General features: G+C 39.9%; 1 protein-coding gene across 2 annotated transcripts; it reads left to right on the plus strand.

The window, feature by feature from the left end:
* Positions 1 to 525: 525 nt before the first annotated feature.
* cops2 (COP9 signalosome subunit 2) lies at positions 526 to 20,928 on the plus strand. 2 transcript variants are annotated; one of them, XM_034193656.1, is made up of 13 exons: positions 526 to 683; positions 1,099 to 1,234; positions 1,314 to 1,391; positions 8,284 to 8,409; positions 8,524 to 8,613; positions 8,705 to 8,782; positions 12,031 to 12,205; positions 12,333 to 12,511; positions 12,810 to 12,862; positions 14,190 to 14,287; positions 14,385 to 14,467; positions 20,352 to 20,410; positions 20,615 to 20,928. In XM_034193656.1, the coding sequence occupies exons 1-13, from the start codon at positions 646 to 648 to the stop codon at positions 20,757 to 20,759; spliced, it is 1,338 nt and encodes a 445-aa protein (XP_034049547.1). In that variant the 5' UTR covers positions 526 to 645; the 3' UTR covers positions 20,760 to 20,928. The 2 variants fall into 2 exon arrangements, with proteins under 2 accessions (XP_034049547.1, XP_034049555.1); XM_034193664.1 differs by having other exon boundaries at positions 1,099 to 1,212.
* Positions 20,929 to 21,365: the final 437 nt, after the last annotated feature.

Genomic DNA, 21,365 nt, shown 5'->3' on the forward strand with positions numbered 1-21,365 from the left:
TGTTGTTGATGATGATGATATTATCAGTAGTAGTATTATTGTTATCTAATTAAAATGCTTTGAGGTAGCAGATTCAATGGACTGAGGAAAGATTCTCTATTTATTTATTGATGTATATGCTAAGATTTGCACCAATGCAGTCCTTATTTTCTGGGTGCACTGTACAGCTTATAAAAGAGAGTTTAGAGTTACTTTTTTCTCCTTCTGGTAGGCTTTTTATTATGTGTGTCTTGCCTCGCAGCCAGAAGGTTCTGGGTTCATGCCCACCCATGGTCATTCAACTTTTCGATCTGCAGTTGTGTCCGGTAGGGCATCCAATCTAAAATTTGTACTAAATCAATAAGATGTGAACGGGAACAGTCATAATGTATGTAATTTGTGTGCTCAATCCAATTTTTCTAATGTGAGTGAAACGCACACGAATTGCACTGAATCTCTGCAAATGGAAAAGAAAGGTCATCTATTCTATTCTATGCAATAAATGAATAAATCAGCTGCAACGCCATGCGATGCAACAGCGCCATCTATCGCCAAAAGTAGTCGTTTGCTTGCTGCCTCGTCAGTGCAAAACAGCAGCACGGGCCGGCCGATTGAGCGTCTCTGAATAAAGGCCAGGCAAGACCTACAACATGTCGGATATGGAAGATGACTTCATGTGTGACGACGAAGAGGACTACGACCTGGTATTTATTTTCACGTGAAGTGATTCAGTTCGTCTTGCGGTTGTGGCGATTCTTCCGCTGAGCGCTAACATTAGCTGGAGCGACCAGGGTGTGCGCTAGCTGTTAGCATGCTACATGGTTAGCATCAAGATTGAAGCTGAGCGCTAACTTTTTCCTTTGTTAGCTTATAGTCGGCTCTTATTCATGAATGTTATTCATACCAGAATGCTGTCCTGTGACATAGTCGTACAGACGGCACTCGGTTTTTTTTTTCCAGTCATAAAAAAGAAAGTCTGCAAACTGGAGTTGCCGGACCTGCTGCATTTAGCTTGACATTAGCTGTTCCGACTGTGTTTTCTTAGCTGCTAACTGCTCACATATGTTACTAAATGCTTTTCTGGCTAGAACTTAGCCCTGTATGTTTGGATATACCCAGGAATACTCAGAAGACAGTAACTCTGAACCCAATGTGGACCTGGAGAACCAGTACTACAACTCCAAAGCCCTTAAAGAGGATGACCCCAAAGCAGCACTCAGCAGTTTCCAGAAGGTGGAGTGCTACTCCAGAAAATGTACATCTGTTCTCTGTATTCAACTTTACTGCTTTGACACTGATAATTTACTGTCATTTGATGGGTTTTCTGTGTTCAGGTATTGGAACTTGAAGGAGAAAAAGGGGAATGGGGCTTTAAAGCCCTAAAGCAGATGATCAAAATCAACTTCAAGCTGGTAGGTAAACTCCACATATGTAACTTGTATGGTGTGTGTTTGTTTACTCTTGAGCTCATGTCATTGGTTTTATTTACCTTGTAATCTAAGGTGTCAGAACTACATTGTGTATGAGGAAAGGCACTTTTCATTTGAGATTCTTTTATCAAAGTAAAAATAACAAAGTGTCTAAAAGTTCGGAAACTATCCCAAAACATGAATTCTTCAGATATGTTATGAAAAAATTGTTGAGGCAAAGAGAGCTACAAGAAACATTTGTATACACAAGGGGAAGAATTTCAAAGCCCACTGATCAAGGTTCAGTAGTTGTTGTTGTCTCAGTGCAGCCATTTAATTTTATTCAGCGATTCTGGGTAGTAGCGGTGCTTATATTAGATTCGACAGAATTTTATTAATCTTTTGGGAAGACTCTCTCCGGGACATTGACGTTCCAGCAGCATTGTATAGCAGCACACAGGGTAAGAAGCACATGGAGTATCAAAAGTAGAAGTAAAAAACAACTTACAAAATGTAAATATAAATACCAGAAATACTGCTCGTTACTGGCTTACTGGCTACTACTGTTCCTCTTCTTCCCGTCATCAGTCTTCCTGTTACCCCTCCTTCTGTTGTCTAGGGCTTTTATTGTGAAAAATCAGTGTGTACATTTCCCCCTGCAGGATCCTGGGTGCTTAATGATGACTTCAGTTTGGAAAAAGTTGCTAATTGTTCACTCATTGGAGAGTCTGTGCTTTTCCTTTGCCATCCTGTTGTTAGCGCTGGTGTGCAACTATAACCCTGCTTTGTAAAAATTATAAGGGTGATTCAACTTAAAACTTAAATTCAATTGCTACCTTAAAACGTAAACTCAACTTCAAGAAAAGCTTTTATTCAACTCAGGAAGGTAAAACGAGTTGCCCAGTTGGCAACTGGTAAGTTCAGTTTTATTGAACAATTGAACTGAAGTTTTTAAATTGAATCACCTTGATAATTTTGCAGTGTGGATGAGAATTTTTATTTATTTATTTATTTTTGCCTGAAGTCAAGTTCATGCCCCTTGTCGGTTCCAGTCTCTTTTGTCAATCCACACCATTTCTGTTGTTGTGTCCAGAGTTGCCATTTCTCGCAAGACACATAAGCAGCTGCATCTTAAGCAACAACTCACATTAATAATATAATATTTAAAAAAAAAAAAAGTTGCATGTCAAAACAGTGACCCCTCCCCACCAACTTAAAAAAAGCCCAGTGTTGTGTATTACAAGCAGGTTTGACTGCTATCTCAGTGTCACATGTCGATGGTGCAACTGAACCTTTATCAGCAAGGGTTATTATAGGCTGTCTATGAGCAACGGAGGATATATGCTTGTGGTTTATTCATGCAGTCTGGATTGTATATTTGTGCTGTGCTTTTCAATGATCCTATCAAAACAGTTTTCTTACTAATATTTAGGGCTGCACAATTAATCACCTCTCAGTCCTAATCACAATTATATAGTCATCAGAGGGTGTGATTTAAACAAACCACTAAACCACTATAGACTGCACTTAGTGTGTTTTGCTGAGGTATGTGTGCGCCACCATAAAAATGCAGATTTTTTTTTCTTTCATCTGACGCTGTAAACGTTTTTTACGTTTAGTGAAGTATAAGTATCCCAGTGCAAAAATTACTTCCTTTTTTGTAAATGTGAAGGATGGTTGCCGTATTTTCCTGAGTATAAGTCAATTTTTTTTACTACGTTCAGTGGTCTTGTAAATTATAATATGGTGCAGCTTGTGATTCTTTTGTTTCAGTATACAATTATGACTGCGAATTTTCATTACAACTGAAATGAGAAACGCAGCATTAAACTGCCTTGTTTTGTTTTAAAAACGAGAGTTGGAAACTTCCTAACGGGGCCCAATTACTTTCAGAACAGATTTGAAACAGAGTCGGGTCCCACTTTAAACGATCTTAATAGGAGCAATTGTGATGGCGTCACTACGTACTTTGAGCTTTCCTCATGTCGGGCTCCAGAAATAAAATAAAATTTGCTGTCACGCTCATTTCAGGCAAATATATATGAATGAATGTCTTTATCAAACAGCGAAGCATGCCGTGGAATTAAACAAACAGATGAGTAAATGAACATCTGTTCGGTCTCACAGCAGAGCGAAACACATAGTAAATCCCACAGTGAGCTGATTTTTTTTTTTTTTTTTTTTTTTTTTTTTTAGTTGAAGCACTCTGTCACTTCAAGAAATCTTCCACACACAAAATTAATCCACAAGGATAAATCCATACTGGGCTCAAAACATTTGACAACTTCTGATAATCCATCGTTAATTATTAAATGATGAAGCAGAAAATTCACAAACGGCTGACTTCATGTTCTGAAGACTCAAATAAAATCCAGTCCATCATCCGATCACAAAACATTGTCCTATACACTGAGGCTAATATGAAATAGCGAAGCTAACTTCTTTGTCTAGTCCTAAACTCGTAGCATCAAGAAGAAGGGGGGTGGAGGACCCCAAAACATTCTTTATTCTTAAAGGAGACCTGCATTGAAATAAATGCAGTCAGATCTTTGGACCAAAAAATGACTTACGTTTACAGATAAGATCCTTCTGAATGTAGTAAAGTAAATCTGGAAGCCCAGATCTGACAGATTTACAGCTAACATTTAGCCCTCCGCAAAACTGTCCCTCTCATCATGGACGCTGCCGAGACGTCACGGAGAAGACCCTCTCTCCCAGCATGCATTGCGCGCCAACTGTAATTTGTGGATTTACGTCAGTTTGCATCTGCACCTTTTTCTTGTCTTATACGGAAGGATCTACTTTTTTTAAAACTTTATATTGTCTTGCGGCACGTTTGGTGAGTACACATTTCTTTTATTTGTGCTTGAAAATTATTTGTGGGGACTTTTTCATACGCCCGTTTGATTGAGTGGTGTCGCAATGAAAATCTACTATCTTTCGCCTCCGGTACCATCGTGGGATATGGAGGCGAGACCCGCAAAGAATCCCAGTCATTAAAAATATATAAACCTCTCTCAGCGTCCATGGAGCTCTGGGGCTCCGATTGCCGAGACGTGCGGCGCTGTGGATTTTGCCGCAAGAAGTCTGTCCTTGCAGCAACAGGTGTACCGGCCGCTTCGCATTAAAACAGCGAGCGTAATCTCAGGACTTGTGCCAAGTGTGCTGCAGCTCCATTCAGTAGACAGAGAAGTGATGCCGGTGTTGTGCGCTGAATCTGGCACAACACCGGCTGCAAAGCAGACACGGGCGGTGTGAGTGGCCCTCCTCGGCAGTTAACGAGCTCATTAACGAGCCTGCAGACTTAATAAGCGCAGCGGAGGCAGAGAGCGGGAGAGGAAGAACGGCGCCCGCTGTCGATGTCGTTGCTGATCTGAGCACACAGATCTGTATCTCACATTCATTGCAGCTTACTTTTGGATGTTGAAACCAGGACGTGTATAAGTAACATTACTAACAGATAAAATCAATTTCAATGCCGGATCGGACTGAAGGCGGGAACGCGTCGTCTTGTCCCTGACGTCATGGAAATGATACGGCTGTACAAACTGTTTTCACAGAGGGCTAAATTTTAGCTGCAAATTTGTCATTTTTAAACGAAGATTTCTCCGCTGAATTACAAATTTGGGCTTACAGATTTACTTTACTGCATTCACAAGGGTCTTATAAATACATATCAGCTATATCTTTCTGAAATCTGACCACATTTATTTCAATGCAGGTCTACTTTAAGAAATAATGTTTTTAATTGAAATACCATACTTTAAAAAAAGAGGGATTTTTTTCTGTTTGGAAGAAAGGTTAGTTGCTCTTTTAAGAACATCAAGAAAATTAAGGGTGACTTTATTCATTATTACAAGAGTTTTCAGACATTTTTAAAATGTCTTGTTGCATGCACACCTCACACACGACCATCTGTACAGTGGCTTATAGCCCAGTCACAGAGAAAAAGCAAATGTTACAATTGACGAAAGAGCTTTTATCACCGAACAGTCTGTGAAGCAAGAGCACAAAAGGGACGAAAGAGGAACTTAACAAAACCGAAGCTCACGATCTCGATGAAACGCGCCTGGAGCCACTGAAGCAGAGCGTGGCTGCTCCAGCACTCGGTGCTGGAACGGAGCTCATAGCGCCCGAGTCCTGGAGAAACTGCAAACAGAATCTGTGGAGATCTGTGTGCTTGTCGATGGACCACCTGCTCTGGTTCCTCATCCAGAACAAAAGGGGATCATCTCCATCATCATCAGAATCCACACTGTCTGTCGACATGCTGCGTGCTCCGTCGTGCTCCAATTTAAAAAAAAAAAAAATGCTGTGCTGTATCACAGTATTACGGTCTAAGCCATATATATTGATTTATAACAGAAAACTGTCAAAAGGGAGAATAAATATAATTATAAGTGTAAAGCTGATTGAATATATCAGAGCAGTAAATTAATCAGTGCGTGTGAACGCGCGCATTGACTCACGTGCGGTTATTCCACCAGCTGATCACTGATCCACAACGTGAATTCTTCCTTCCAGAACAGCTCTTTATATCATCATTTTGATTTATCTGCCTGTTGCCACATGTACAGAAGGACTGGATTGTCATTCCTGCACTCATATTGTTATATTTAATACGAAATAATAAGCGCACAGAGCAGCTCCTACTGCTGCTGATGCTGCATTCAGTACCGTCGGAAATTACACAACTTTTTCGTTGTTTCAAATTCAACAGTTGCTTGTGGCAAAATAATTAATTATATCCACACAAAAGATTAATTCTGGCCTGTGTAATGTGCCTGAGCCCATTGGAGCTGCCGCCCCCCCCCCCACACACACACAGATAAAAAAAAATCCAAGCAAGCAGGCTGAGTTGCCCTGTAATTTCCGACGGTACATGAACGCAGCAGCAGCCTCAGTGCTCACAAACCGGCTTCTGCACTGTGTGAAAACGTTCAGCTGCTCCAACGAAGTCAAATTAAACAATGTTACAAAAACTACACAAATGATTAAAAAACGTCAAGAACGACAGCAAAATGAAACACAGACGAACTGAGGTTTTCGTTGCCCTTCGTTCAAATTTTTCAACAGTTTAAAAATCCTGACGAAGCGCCAGCTGCAGGAATGAAGGTGCGCGAAGGTTAAACGATGCCAACGACAGTCAACGAAAGTCCAGATTTCTTGTTTCGTCAGGGCTTCGTCACCCTTCGTTAAGTGCCGTGTGACTGGGCCGTTAGAGAAGCAGTTTACACGCAATTTGTGTATCAGCGTTAATTAGGTCGTTGGCTTTGCTCCTTGCACACCCTGTGTCTTTATAAATAGTTCCATGATTAAATTCATTTGGCCTTTTCTTGCATGAAGTGGTAAATGCCTCTCTCTCTCACTCTCTCACAAAGAGGCATTTTTAGACAGGTGAGACTTGTACTCCAGAAAATACAGTAATCATGACTTTTTTTAATTCATTTCTCTTGCGTAGGCCTGTCACGATAACAAATTTTCCTAGACGCTATATTGTCTCTGAAAATATCGCGATAAATGATATTGTTGTTGACTTTTAAGACTATTTTATGCCACTGTCATAATAATACAGCATAAAAAGTACATCCTTTCAAAGAGCAATTAACCTTTCATTTTCAACAATATTCAACACTGGAACTGAAATTTGAAAAAATATTAACATATCCTAAATCAGTGATTCATTTTTCAAAAGCGTGGTGTGGACTAATGTCCCCTTAGTGCCTTATGTAATGGGCCATTTTCTCCATATGATGACCCCTACTCAGACATTAGTGGACTTATGCAATAGCAGTAAAATAAGTAATTCAGCATTTGTCATATTTTCTTTCTTTTTTAATCTATTGTAACAGCCACAACTTCAGCCAATTTAAGAAAAAGTCAAACATGATGCAAATTTCATTATTTTGTGTTGCGGCATGGTATTTTATACTGTGCATAGGTCATAAATAATGTTTTAAAAGATTACAAACCCATTAATATTGGATGGGCATATCATTTGCTGACGTCACATATAGTAGTTTTCACTGACTGAGCACCAGAGAGCTCAGGCACTGGAGTACCATGAGACGGAGTGCAAATGTAAACTTTATTTTTCATTAAACATTTTTGAATTTGATTATATCTCTTTTCATTCCTGTTGGCCGACTTTACTGTGCAGATCATTAAGTTTGCTCTGTCCTGGTTCTATTAAAAACCAAAGCAGTGCTTCTTTGCGTAACTGCGAAGCCTTGGATGACTGCTGAAATCAACAGCTGTGGAAAAAATATTCATCCCATATTCAGCTGAAGTTCAGGCTGGAGTAGAGAGAAGACCATAGGAAGAACAGAGACCTTGTCAAGAAAGATACACGTGGACAAATTTTTTTATACCCCTACATTTTATGTACACATTTTAATATATGCTCAGAAATAAATGTAAACAAAGCAATTTTGTTTAACCATAATATCCATAGCTATTTGGTAACAAGAACAAAACAATACTTTCATAAAGAGAAACAAAAAATGTGGAAATGCAGGGCTTGGACAGTATACGAGTACTATGCTTCCAGGTAGAGCAGACTTTATCTCAATAATCCTGTAGCAATGAACCATCTTGAGAACTTCGGAGCAGCATGTGGTGGTTTTGGATTCCTCTGTTGTGCATCACGGGAACAAATTTCATTAATTTCTCTAGGATTCTCTCTTTTTTGGGGAGCAGGTCTGTAGTCACTTCTGCTTCTTGATTTGGGGCAGAGAGCGGCTGTGCTTACTCAACTGTATCAGATAATCTGGATCAAATTATTTTTTTTCATGGCTCTGTTAGACTGCTTTCTGTTAGTGTCACATTGATACTTTCCAGTCAGTGGGATCTGCAAAGCCTAAATCCCCTTGATCATACTTTGGTGTTTCTGCAGACCAATTTTCCAGAGATGATGAACAGATATAAGCAGCTGCTTACGTACATCAGAAGTGCTGTCACCAGGAATTACTCTGAGAAGTCTATCAACTCCATTCTGGACTACATATCCACTTCCAAACAGGTGGGAATAGATAGTATGAGAAAGGAAAATCCTCCTGACAGTTAAATTACTTCTCTACCTGGAATAAGTGGTGTTTTAAATGATCTTTCTGTGACATCTTCACTGTGTTATTAGATGGACCTGTTACAGGAGTTCTACGAAACCACATTGGAGGCATTGAAAGATGCTAAAAATGACAGACTTTGGTTCAAAACTAACACAAAGGTATTAAAGGGATTGTTATGAATAACAAATTTGTAACATAAGCTCTCTGAAAGGGAATTTGAAATGTTTTTCTTTTCTTGTTTCACGGTAGTTGGGTAAGTTGTATCTGGAGAGAGAAGAATATGGGAAGCTGCAGAAGATCCTTAGGCAACTTCACCAGTCATGTCAGGTAATGACATTTATTCATTCTCCTGGAATACACCGTGGTATTTGAAAACCGCTTGAAGATCATACACATGTAGGGCTGCAAAATTCTGGATAAAATAATCACAATTTTCTTGGTGGAACTGGAGATCATAATTCTCAGGTGATTTTTAGCTTATCTGGACCAACAAATTTTAATTCTGTTTGTGATGTTCATGGATGGGATTTCAAGGCGGAGCCAGGGACTAGAGGGTCTCCAGTTTTGTGACCTCAGAATTACATCTCTGGTTTTTGCAGAAGAAATGGTTCTGTTGGCTTCATCACACAGTGACTTCCTGAGCAGGTTTGAGGCTAAATGTGAAGATACCAGGATGAAGATCAGTAACTCTAAATTTGTCCTTTGTCAGAACAGGATGGGTTGTCCCCTCTGGGTCAGGGGAGAGTTATTACCCCAAGTGGAGGAGTTGAAGTATCCTGGGTTCTTGTTCACAAGATCTCATTGGATAGGTTGGGGCTGCATTTGATTTACTGTGGACACTGTATCGGACAGTTGTCATGAGGGGAAAAAAATGCTGAGCCAGAAGACAAGACTCTCGATTTACCAGTTATTAAACTCCTATCCTCACCTGTGGTCAAGAACTTTGAACAATGACAGAAAAGAACAAGGTCAATGATACAAGCAGCAGAAATGAGATTTCTCCATCTGGTATCTGGACTTGGACTCTGACATTCTGAGAATCTCTAATATCTGGGAGGGCCTCTGAGAAGAGTCACTGCTTCTTCTCAACAAAAGTAGCCAGCTGAGTTGGCTTGTGCATCTGCTGTGGATACCCCCCGGTCATCTCCTCTGTGTCTTTCAGGCACGTCCAACTATGACGAGGTCCGGGACACGTTGGAGTGATTTTATTTTTCAGCTGTCTTGGGAATGCCTCAGGAGCACCCAAGGAGTGTTAGAGGACTTTGTAGATTATAGGGAATTGTGACATGAACTGCTTGGTATACTGTCACTATGACTCTGGTAGAAAAGGAATTGAATTTTTGGGGAGAATATGGACTTTTTTGTGGTGAGAACAGTGAAGCCCAGAATGCTGCTTCTCTTTCAGTTCGTGGTGGATTTTGATTTTCTTTGCTTCATTGAAGCACTGTTCACAATTCTTCCTCTACTAAATTTAGGGGAAAATAGGTACTCTTTGTGGCGTAAACTGTGAAATTCACGCAACATGTTTATTCTCCTTCATTTGTTGATTCCAGTGGTTTTCTTTGATTCATTTAAGCACTCGCTGTTCACAATGGAATGTCAAAATATTGCATTTTGAGGGAGGAAAAAAAAGACTTTTGGAGGTGAAAATGGTGAAATGCACCCATAATAAGGCATGTTCCTGAATTACATGGTTGCTGAAAAATTATTCACCGTACAAGCAAATTGACACATTGTCATAAAGATTTTGATTGAGAACCTTAACTACCAGCAAAAGTACTGACAGCAGTGCTGTAAATTAGAATCCCTCAAGGCAGTTTACACCCTGCTGTAAATATTTTTGCTGGTACTTCAGGTTTCATTCAAAAGGGTATTGACACATTTTACTTTTTCATGACAAAAAATGTATGATTTAATAAATAATAATAAATGTCTGATACAAAAAACCAAACACAAACAGGTCGATTGAAACGAGATCATATAATCAACAAGATTGTGAAATATTAAGGCTGGGGTCACCAGCCCTACTCCTGGACATTACCTGTCCTGCATGTCTGCCTTGAATACCTGCTGCAACCATAACTAATTAACGGAGTCTGGTGATTGGCTGAGCACACCTGATGCAGCTACAAATGGGTACCACAGGGAGGGATGGAAAACATGCAGGGTGCTGAATGTAGTTCAAGGCTGTCTGTTAATTTGAAATATTTTCCCTTCAGTGGAACGATGATGATTTTTTTTTTTTTTCCCAGACAACCTGAATTTTGATCATACTGACAATGGAAAAAATGTTAATCCCTTGCTTTTTAAAACATACACTCAATTTATTATTAGTATATATATTTAATACCCATGTTGGCTGGAAGACATTGCCAGCTCTCGCTACCTCAGCAGAGCTGCCAGCATCAGCAAAGACACATCCCACCCCAGCAACCACCTGTTTGACCTACTACCCTCCAGCCAACGGTATAGGTCAATCAAAACTAGGACAAACAGACTCAGGGACAGCTTTCTCCCCAGAGCGATCACTGCACTGAACAGTAACATCACTCTAATCCGCACCTTTCAAGTTTCTTGTGCAATATCTGTAAACCATGTGCAATTTTCCCATGCAATATGATTCCACAGTTGTATATAATTCTCATTTTTACATTTTACTTGGTGCACATTTTATTTTATTTTACCTTATCTTATGTTTATTTAGCTGTACATATACTCTGAACAATTTATTGTTAAATTTTATTATCTTTTATTTGGCTAAAAATTACTCGCACCACGGAAAGCATCTTTTCGGCGTTGCACTCAAATCTTGTTGCAATGCAAATTACAGTGACAATAAAGGCGATTCTTATTCTCTTCTTATGGATTTTTTTTATACAGTTTTGAGGAGCAAGAGGTTTGATTGTTAATATTGTTTTAATATAACCAGGCATGCACATAACTGGTACTCCTGGTGCTTGTGCATGCTAAAAATAAATGTGCAGCACAAAAAAAAACAAAGGATGCACTTCATAGGAGGAAAGCAATGACAGATTGTAGGCAAAGTATTTCCCTCTGTCTGCTGTGCATCATTGATTTTTAGCAGACATGAGCACCATGAGTACCAGTTATGTGCACCCCTGAATATAACTATTGTTAACCCCATACAAGTGAATTTATCCTTTAATTTTAGTCAGCAGCAAGGTGGCTTGGTGGTTAACACTGCTGCCTCACAGTGAGCCTGTCCCAGATTCAGTTTTTGACCTGGTCCCCTCTGTGTGGAGTTTGTGTGGGTTCCCTCTGGGTGCTCTGACTTCCACCACTTCCAAAGACATGCAGGTTAGGTGAATTAGTAACTCTAAATCAGAGCTGCTGAAATTTACTCCCGGAGGGCACCTGTCCTGCATGTTTTTTCACTCCCACTGCTCTGCCCACAGTTAATTAACTGACGGGTGTGCTCAGCCAATGAGGAACTGGGAAGGCTTGACCCATATCTGGGATAAGTGGGTTTAGAAAAAGAATGAATTGATCTCAGCTGTATTGATTGACGGGGTAATTATGATCTGCTAAGTGGTGCTTTTTTCTATTTACTACAGACAGATGATGGGGAAGATGATCTTAAAAAAGGCACACAGCTGTTGGAGATCTATGCTCTGGAGATCCAGATGTACACAGCACAAAAAAATAATAAGAAATTGAAAGCCTTGTATGAGCAGTCCCTTCATATTAAGTCTGCCATTCCACACCCACTCATAATGGGAGTTATCAGAGGTATGACAAATTACATTTTAAGTTTTAAAGATGCCTATTTAACTTTTGTATCACATTTCCATAACTCGGATGTTCTGTATTTGGTGTCGCTGAATGACTGTCTTGTTACCTGTCTGTTCCTGATCAGAATGTGGTGGAAAGATGCATCTGAGGGAGGGTGAGTTTGAGAAAGCGCACACAGACTTTTTTGAGGCCTTTAAAAATTATGATGAGTCTGGAAGCCCAAGAAGAACAACATGTCTGAAGTATCTGGTTTTAGCCAACATGCTCATGAAGTCAGGAATCAACCCTTTTGACTCACAAGAGGTATGAAGCAATTGTAGAAAATGAAAATGTAGATTAAAAAAAATGAAATTGTACAGAAAATATTTGCCTTTAGCTTGTGTGTTTGTGTACTGTATGTATGAATTTGAAACAGAAGAATGCTTGAGTCAGTACTTTTGCATTTGCAGTGAGTGTGGGCAGGTAGTGCTTTTGAGTAAGCATGACCACAGTGTCTATTCAGAAGGAGTTACTTGATGTTTCTTTTATTGGGGGGGTATTAAAGTTATCAATCTATTTGAATTTGGTGTAGACCACTTTTTTTTCCCTCTCTCTCTAAAAGGCCAAACCCTATAAAAATGATCCAGAAATCCTAGCAATGACAAACCTTGTAAGGTAAGCTTCTATTCATATTTTATACACACACACCTTCAAGGTAGACATGATTTCTCCTGTCAATCTGTTTGCCTGCTTGCCTGCCTGCCTGAAGGAAAGATATCGCAAAACGTGTTATTGGATATATTTTGCTGAAGGTTTCTGGACAGAAATGGTGACATGATTATCATTTTTTTTTTTTTTATCTTTTATATATAACTTCACAAAGTAGGTTTCCCTTTATCGCTAACATTCTTTCTGTATGACATTACATATAGTACATCTGATAAGGGGGAAAAAATACAAACTGTGGTTGCACTCCCTTGTTCGTTGACAGAGAGAATAATGTTTGTTCCTGTATATGCTCTGTGGAGCAGAGAAGGACTTTAACAGAAGGAAAATCTAGGCTCAGGTCTTCCATGTGCCTTCTTGCAAACTAGCTGACCTTTCACATCTTTTTAAGAAAGTCCTTCTCTGTTCTGCTCCACCTTGTACAGTTCCTTGCAAAAGTATTACCCTTCTGCTTTGATACATTTTAATAAATCAAGAAATATAATAAAATATCACAGCCAAGATGATAGGTTGCATAAGTAGTAGCACCATTTAGTATAACAAAAGAAAATCATCCCTTTTAAAGTGTGGTTACTACTAGACAAGTTGGGATTGATGCATGTACATTTCCAAGTCACTGAATATGTCTTGGACTTTATTTACATCAATTAATAAGAAATACAGATGTTATGTTAACTCTGTGATAAATCTGTATGGAGTAAATGGATCTCAAAAATTGAGTGACTGCAAAAAAGGAGACTTCTGAGGGAAGCCACCAAAACACATGACAATTCAGAAAGAGTTACATTTTTCATTGCCTGCAGTTGGAATCTGGGAATAGGGCAGTGCATCACCATTGACACAACATGATGGAATGGAACAGAGAAGGAAAGCAGACTTACAAGTTCAGGTTCAGTACAGGGAGAAAACAAACAACCAACAACAAAAAAAACAAAACAACTTTGCTGCTTTATTTTATGTGTTGAATGGTTCTGGCCATTTGCATCTCTCTCCTCCCACCGTCCCCTGTGGACATTTGTAAATGAAAAAACATTCATATGGCCCACGTGGGTTCTTCGCTTGATTGCATGCATTACAAATTTTTCATTAATGCTGCCAATCTTCTTTAATGTCTAAAATAGACATTTGTATTGCGCAAACAGTGCCACATTCCCACAACTGTACAAAAAGACTTCATGTGAAGGTGTAAACATCTGGATTGTGTTCAGCATTCCTGAGGGTCACTGTTTTATAGAAGACACGATGTAGTGCATAACAAGGCTGTTTTTATTTCCAGCGCCTACCAGAACAATGACATCACTGAATTTGAGAAAATATTGAAAACCAATCACAGTAACATAATGGACGACCCCTTCATTCGAGAACATATAGAGGGTAAGTGGTGAGCGTAACTCCAGTCTGCACGTGCACTGAGATGCATAAAGCTTTGTTTCATTTTTTCACTGTCACTGATTGTCCTACTCTGTTTCAGAGCTCCTGCGGAACATTAGAACTCAAGTCCTTATCAAACTCATCAAACCATACACAAGAATACACATTCCTTTCATTTCAAAGGTACAGTATGTGATAGCGTATCCTTATAATGTTTTCTTTCTTCATTGATAAACCAGAATATTTTTATCATACAGGTGGTTCTTAGAAAATTACAATATTGTAAAAATGTTCAATATTTTTTGTCAGTTATTTCAGAAGGTGAAAAAGTTATACACTCGTTACATGAAAAAGTTAAATGTTTCAAGCATTTTCATTTTGTTTTTTATATTTATGGCTTACAGCTCCAAACAAAACAAGGGGGGGGGGGGGGGGACCACAACCTATTTCAAAATATTAGAATGTTTCATAAGTATTCGTAAGTATTGGTCCAACATTAATCTAACAAAAAGACAGGTTGCAGAGCTGAAGATGTTACAGTTAACTTTGGAAGTGATGAGAATGGACAGGATTAGGAATGAACATATTGGAGGGACAGCTCAGATGGGACAGTTTGGAGACAAAGTAAAGAGAGGCAAGATTGAGGTGGTGGTTGAGGAGGTACAACATAAGTTGTAGGTAAGTTATGTGATTGTTGACAGATGTTTCTTGTCATTTGCTCATCTGTCCATTAATGCTGGTCACTGATTGGCTCTAAGCTGCGGTCTGTATGCAGAACGACTGTTTCATTCACACACGGAAAAATATAAAGTCTGACCTGTTCATTTCAGTCCAATTCGCCATCATAGATGGACATGAATCCACCTGAAGCTCCTGATTTTTGAAAATGATCTCAGAAAATCCTTTAATTTGTGGCTGGAAACGCAGCGTTTTAAAGCTAGTCCCTTTGTGTGTTTTTTTTTCTGCTGCAGGTGCGTTTCTCACGCCTGTGCCGTGCGCTCTGATCACACAGAAGTGCTGTGATGATTAAACTTTGAAAGCTGTCGCTGTGGTGTGATCATTAGATAACCTGATGAATCGATCAGGGTGATCACGCCCTGATCGCCCACGTGCTGTTTAAACATTTAAAGAGCAGTGGCTGTCGGCGATCACCACACCGACAGATCACACCTGGTTGCAGTCAACTGGCACTTTAAATGTTTAACTCATCACAGCGTTTGATTATTCAGGTCTGTGATGACTTGATCAGGTCTGATCAGCGGACCTGAAAGCCGCTGCTCGGCGCTTTCAGGTCCGCTGATCAGGAAGCAGCTGTTCGGCGCTTTAAAAGTTAAGTGACACAGCCCTCCATTCATTCACCGCAGCGTTATCCACAACCAGTCCACTCATCAGCATTCTGTACACAATGAAAATGGCTCACCAAGATTAAAAAAAATTAAATAATGTTTTATTACTGTGTTTCTGACGTGCACCACACAGTGCAGTACCGACCCAAACCACTGGGTGTAAACGGGGCTGTCGGCAGCCGCTGGATAATCATCAAGGTGTGATATATATATACATATATATATATATATATGTGTGTGTGTGTGTGTGTGTTACCTAATTAGCTTTTAGGTGGCAGGTAAGGAAACGAGGGGAACACTTCAGTAGTAAAACTATGTATTTGAAGGTATCTTAAAAAAATGGTTGTTGCATAAATTGTGGTCTTTCCTGAGTGCCTCAAATGAGGAGAATGTCTTTTGTAAACAAGTCACTGCAAAATGTCAGTCCCTTTCCCTGCCAATGTTGAAATGCACAGACGCGGGGGGGGGGGGGGGGGGGATTATTTGCTACTGTACAAAAAACCAACCGGTCGGGAGTGAATTTTTTTCTAACTTCTTAGTTTCATACATTCTATAAAATTCTGTATAATTGTGGTCGTGGTTGCTTTGAGTGGTGGGCTGAACCCAGTGACTCCTCGTCTCGTAGCCTCTGACTGTAACACAGCCACTTGTTACTGTGTCTGTTTGGAGTATTTTATTACAAACACCTAGAATAATATGGCTTGTTGTGGTGAAACGTCCTAACGGATCATCTAAGCTGTCTCCGTTGCAATATTCACGCTGAGTGAAACGCTTGTCATGTTTAATGTTTAAGGAAATACGTGGCTTATAACTGTTACTGTCCACACCAAAGTAAATCATTAGGAAAACTGTCACCCAGTCCCAAAAAATATGATTTTGTAAACACCCAAACCAAGGTTTAGCTGGTGCTTTGGACTCTGAGAGGGGCGTGTTCAGGAAACGAACCTGCTCTGTCCAGAAACGAAGCTTCTGAGCTGCTGTTCAAGCGTGATGGCTTGGATTTACAGAGAGGAGATGACACGCTTCACCCTGAAACTCTTAATTTTTTCAGAGTGTCAGATTTTGGAGCCTAAAGTGATGCAGTGGTTATTAACAGGCTGCGTTTATGACTCATGGCCGTGCAGGTGCATAGAAACCTTCATGGAGCCACAGCTTTTACCGGGACTCCATCAAAATGAACAGTTATCACTTAAAAACGAGTCATCATAGCATGACAGCACACTTATGTCAACTTTGGAATTAATCTGTGCCTCCGTTCTTAGCGTTGTCAGCGTTGACGCTTCTAGTAGCGACATCACTTGTTGGAAACACCCGCGTACTCTCACAAGTACTTTGTTTTCAGACGTCTCTGTAGCTGTTTGTTGTGAATGCTGTATACTTTGAAACTGGTCACTGAAGTGCACAAAGTAATCCCGGTGGATCATCTGAAGGCCATAACAGCCTAAATCTAAATTGTTATGATTTTGGTGCAACATGTCCTTTAAGCCATCAGCACCAAACTTGGTATGGTGACTGGGGGCCCAAAGGGGGAGTTCACTGTGGCTCTTAGGTTAAAAGCGTATATGCGTGAACACACACGGCCAGCTTTATATATTAGATCACAATCTGCTCTGCTATGTACACAGTTATTAAGCAATCAACACCAAACTTGGTATGGTGACTGGAGACACAAAGGGGGAGATCACTGGGGCCCTTAAATTGAAAGTGTACATGCGAGAACACACAGACACACACGGTCAGCCTTATATGTATATTAGATCACAACCTGCTCACTGGTGCCCTTATTTTCACAGTTCATGTGTTACTCAGGTCAGGTAGCAAGCATCCCACTTGACTGATGCTATCACCTTTTTATTATCATCCACTTGAGTCTCATGAATGTCACAAATTGCTCTATGAAAATTAATGACGACAAACACACACAGTGCAGTGCAACTTACTACACCTTAACTAAAGTGACATGAACTATACAAGGACATGGCTAAAGTTATTCTCTATTACTCGTGCTTAGAACAGGTAACTCAGCGCATGCGTGTGTGTGTGTGTGTTTGTTTGTTTAAGAAAATAAAAAATACATATATATATTAAGCAGGCATGTAAATATGCCTGTGAATATGCCTGCTTTCAGACACACAGTGCAGATTTTGGTTTTGTTCCGGTTTTGTTTTGATACGTTGTGACTGTGCTGTGTTGCTGAAATAAATTTCATATATATAAAACCTCTGGGACCACTTTGGACTTTACCTTCCAAATCTGCTCCACTTGCTCCTTCAGCCATTGGTACTTCTTGATTTTTCTCATGCTCCTCCTTTCTGATGTTGGCTGCCACATCAATCACAACTGTGGCCTTCTTTCCCTTGTAAACCACCACTATTTCTGGTTGACAAGGTTCATGTTGACAAGGTTGAGATATATTCATTCAATTATGGTAACAAATGTGATGTTTTCAGTTTTGTTTTGAGCTAATGTTGACAGTGAGTACTACAAAAAAGTTTTTTTCATTCATTCAGTGTGTGAAATTAAATGTCCACAACCTTGGGAATTTGAGTTGCAAATTGCAAGTCTGAAAAGGTAGTCATTTGAATGTCTGTTGAAATTATTGAAATGTGCATGTGGAAGTGGAATGTAAAGTGGTGAACCTACCTACCACAACAGGCTATGCAACACACCGTGACACAGCTTTCTCGATGTACTCCAACATATTGTTCTTATACAGTAGTGTTCAGAATAATAGTAGTGCTATGTGACTAAAAAATTAATCCAGGTTTTGAGTATATTTCTTATTGTTACATGGGAAACAAGGTACCAGTAGATTCAGTAGATTCTCACAAATCCAACAAGACCAAGCATTCTGCACACTCTTAAGGCTATGAAATTGGGCTATTAGTAAAAAAAAGTAGAAAAGGGGGTTTTCACAATAATAGTAGTGTGGCATTCAGTCAGCGAGTTTGTCAATTTTGTGGAACAAACAGGTGTGAATCAGGTGTCCCCAATTTAAGGATGAAGCCAGCACCTGTTGGAACATGCTTTTCTCTTTGAAAGCCTGAGGAAAATAGGACGTTCAAGACATTGTTCAGAAGAACAGCGTAGTTTGATTAAAAAGTTGATTGGAGAGGGGAAAACGTATACACGGGTGCAAAAAATTATAGGCTGTTCATCTACAATGATCTCCAATGCTTTAAAATGGACAAAAAAAAAAAAAAAGACGTGTGGAAGAAAACGGAAAACAACCATCAAAATGGATAGAAGAGTGACCAGAATGGCAAAGGCTCACCCATTGATCAACTCCAGGATGATCAAAAACAGTCTGGAGTTACCTGTAAGTGCTGTGACAGTTAGGAGATGCCTGTGTGAAGCTAATTTATTTGCAAGAATCCCCCGCAAAGTCCCTCTGTTAAATAAAAGACGTGCAGAAGAGGTTACAATTTGCCAAAGAACACATCAACTGGCCTAAAGAGAAATGGAAGAATAGTTTGTGGACTGATGAGAGTAAAATTGTTCTTTTTGGGTCCAAGGGCTGCAGAGAGTTTGTGAGACGACCCCCAAACTCTTGTGTAAAGCAGGGGTGGCCAAGTTCGGTCCTCGAGAGCCACATTCATGACACTCTTAGTTGTCTCCCTGCTCCAACACACCTGAATCCAATGAAAGACTCGTTAGCAGACTTTTAATGAGCCTTTCATTGGATTCAGGTGTGTTATAGCAGGGAGACAACTAAGAGTGTCAGGAATGTGGCTCTTGAGGACCGAACTTGGCCACCCCTGGTGTAAAGGTTGCTTAGTCTCACCTATGTAGTGTTCGTTACAGTTTTCCTGACCTCTGATAGAATACACTACATTGCTCTGTTTGTAACTAGGGATCCTGTCCTTAGGGTGAACTAATTTCTGTCTCAAGGTGTTTACCGGTTTAAAGTAAACTGGGATTTTGTGCTGTCTGAAGATCCTCTGTAGTTTTTCCCCCTTTGTTCCCTGTTTACAATGGGGTACTCAGGTCACAGCAGTTTCAGTCTTTTGTTCATGGTAATGAGTCATTCACGTCATCAGGAGAGTCGTCGTCCCATCATTAGGAGGGACAGCTGCCCTGTCATTAGGAGGGTGCTTACTAGAGCACAGTAGGTGCTAATTAGAGCAATTGTTAGTCACTAGCCTATAGCAGTCTGCCTCTCGGTAGGAGGGGTCTGGTTAGGTTTAAAACTCCAGCTTTTGTGGCTTCTGTTTATTCTTCTCTACTATGGAAACCACCTGGACAACTGAGAACCTACACAGAAACTTCTCTACAAGAGTCAAGACAGAAGTCAGACTACCAGAGCAAGAAATTTAGCTGAGGAAACGTCTCCTATTTGAAGCGACACGTCCTCGCATCGAGCAACCCAGTCCAGTCGAAGATTCAAGCTTCTCTACTATGGAAACCACCTGAACAACTGAGAGCCTACACAGAAAGTCTCTGTGCTTTTTCATTACTATTGTTAATAGGACCATGTCTAAAAACAGAGTTAGACGCACCCGTGCGTCCATCTTTGCAGCACATGTGTGACACAGGTTAAACAGGTTCTTTAAGTTTATACACTCATACTTATTTAATTTGGTTCCCTTTTATGGCAGACTTCTTCCATTGGCTTTCCTTAAACTGTGACCTGCAGTGTATTGAATGTTATGCGTTTTATAGTTTGTCATACTTGTTTAGAGACTGAAGATTCAGATTTTCCTCTCCTTGCTGTGTTTCAGGAGCTGAACATTGACGTGTGTGATGTGGAGAGTTTGCTGGTGCAGTGTATTTTGGATAAGTAGGTTTTCTTCTTCACACATGCCTGCTGAGACATCTGTGTCCAGAATAAAACAAGTTTCCTTCCTTAGTCATAGTTCCTCATACTTTGCATCTCACAGCCCAGATCAAGCTGTGCTGGTTCACTGACGTAAGTGACTTGGCTGTCTTGCTCACTGTTGTGTGTTTTGTTTTTGTTTTTTTTGTTTTTTGTCTGTCTTGTCAGCACCATCCATGGCCGCATTGACCAGGTCAACCAGCTTCTAGAATTAGACTACCAGAAGAGAGGAGGGGCACGCTACACAGCTTTAGACAAATGGACAAATCAGCTGAACTCTCTCAACCAAGCCATTGTTAGCAAACTCACATGATGGCTTATAAAATATGCGGTGGAGAATGGCATGTTTGAGTGCATCTATAGCGTATGCTTCTGTGATCCATCAAGAATACCCACCAAGACGAGACACCCAGCACATTTTAAGGAGTACCACCGATACAATCTGCAGAAACTTACTAATAAATATGTTACTTTGTCCCGAATGAGATGAAACCACTGACACTTTTTGTTTTTCAGAGTTCAGACTGGCAGCCCCCTTCATGGTTCAGTTATGTCAAAGAAAATAAAGTGTATGAAAATATCTACACTGTATTTTATTGTATACTGTTGTTTGGTGGTAAAAAAAAAAATAGACTCGGCTCTCACAGGAATCGGAGGCTATTGACTAGCTAAAGATGACAGGACTAAATCACATCTAATCTGAATAAAAGGTTTTTAATCAAAAGTGAAGCATAAATTATCTTGTTTAAATTTCTCTATTTATTCCCTCAAAATACTGCATAGAACTGTATTGAACACAAGTGCTCTACACAACCAATATGTTAATATGAAAGGCAGAATGTTTCCACGTTTTCCAACTAAGATGCATTTGCAACTAAGGTGTGCTGGGAGCTTGAAATAAGCCAGGTTCAGTGGTTGG

This window comes from Thalassophryne amazonica, chromosome 2 (genome assembly GCF_902500255.1).
Source record: "Thalassophryne amazonica chromosome 2, fThaAma1.1, whole genome shotgun sequence".
Taxonomy (NCBI): domain Eukaryota; kingdom Metazoa; phylum Chordata; class Actinopteri; order Batrachoidiformes; family Batrachoididae; genus Thalassophryne; species Thalassophryne amazonica.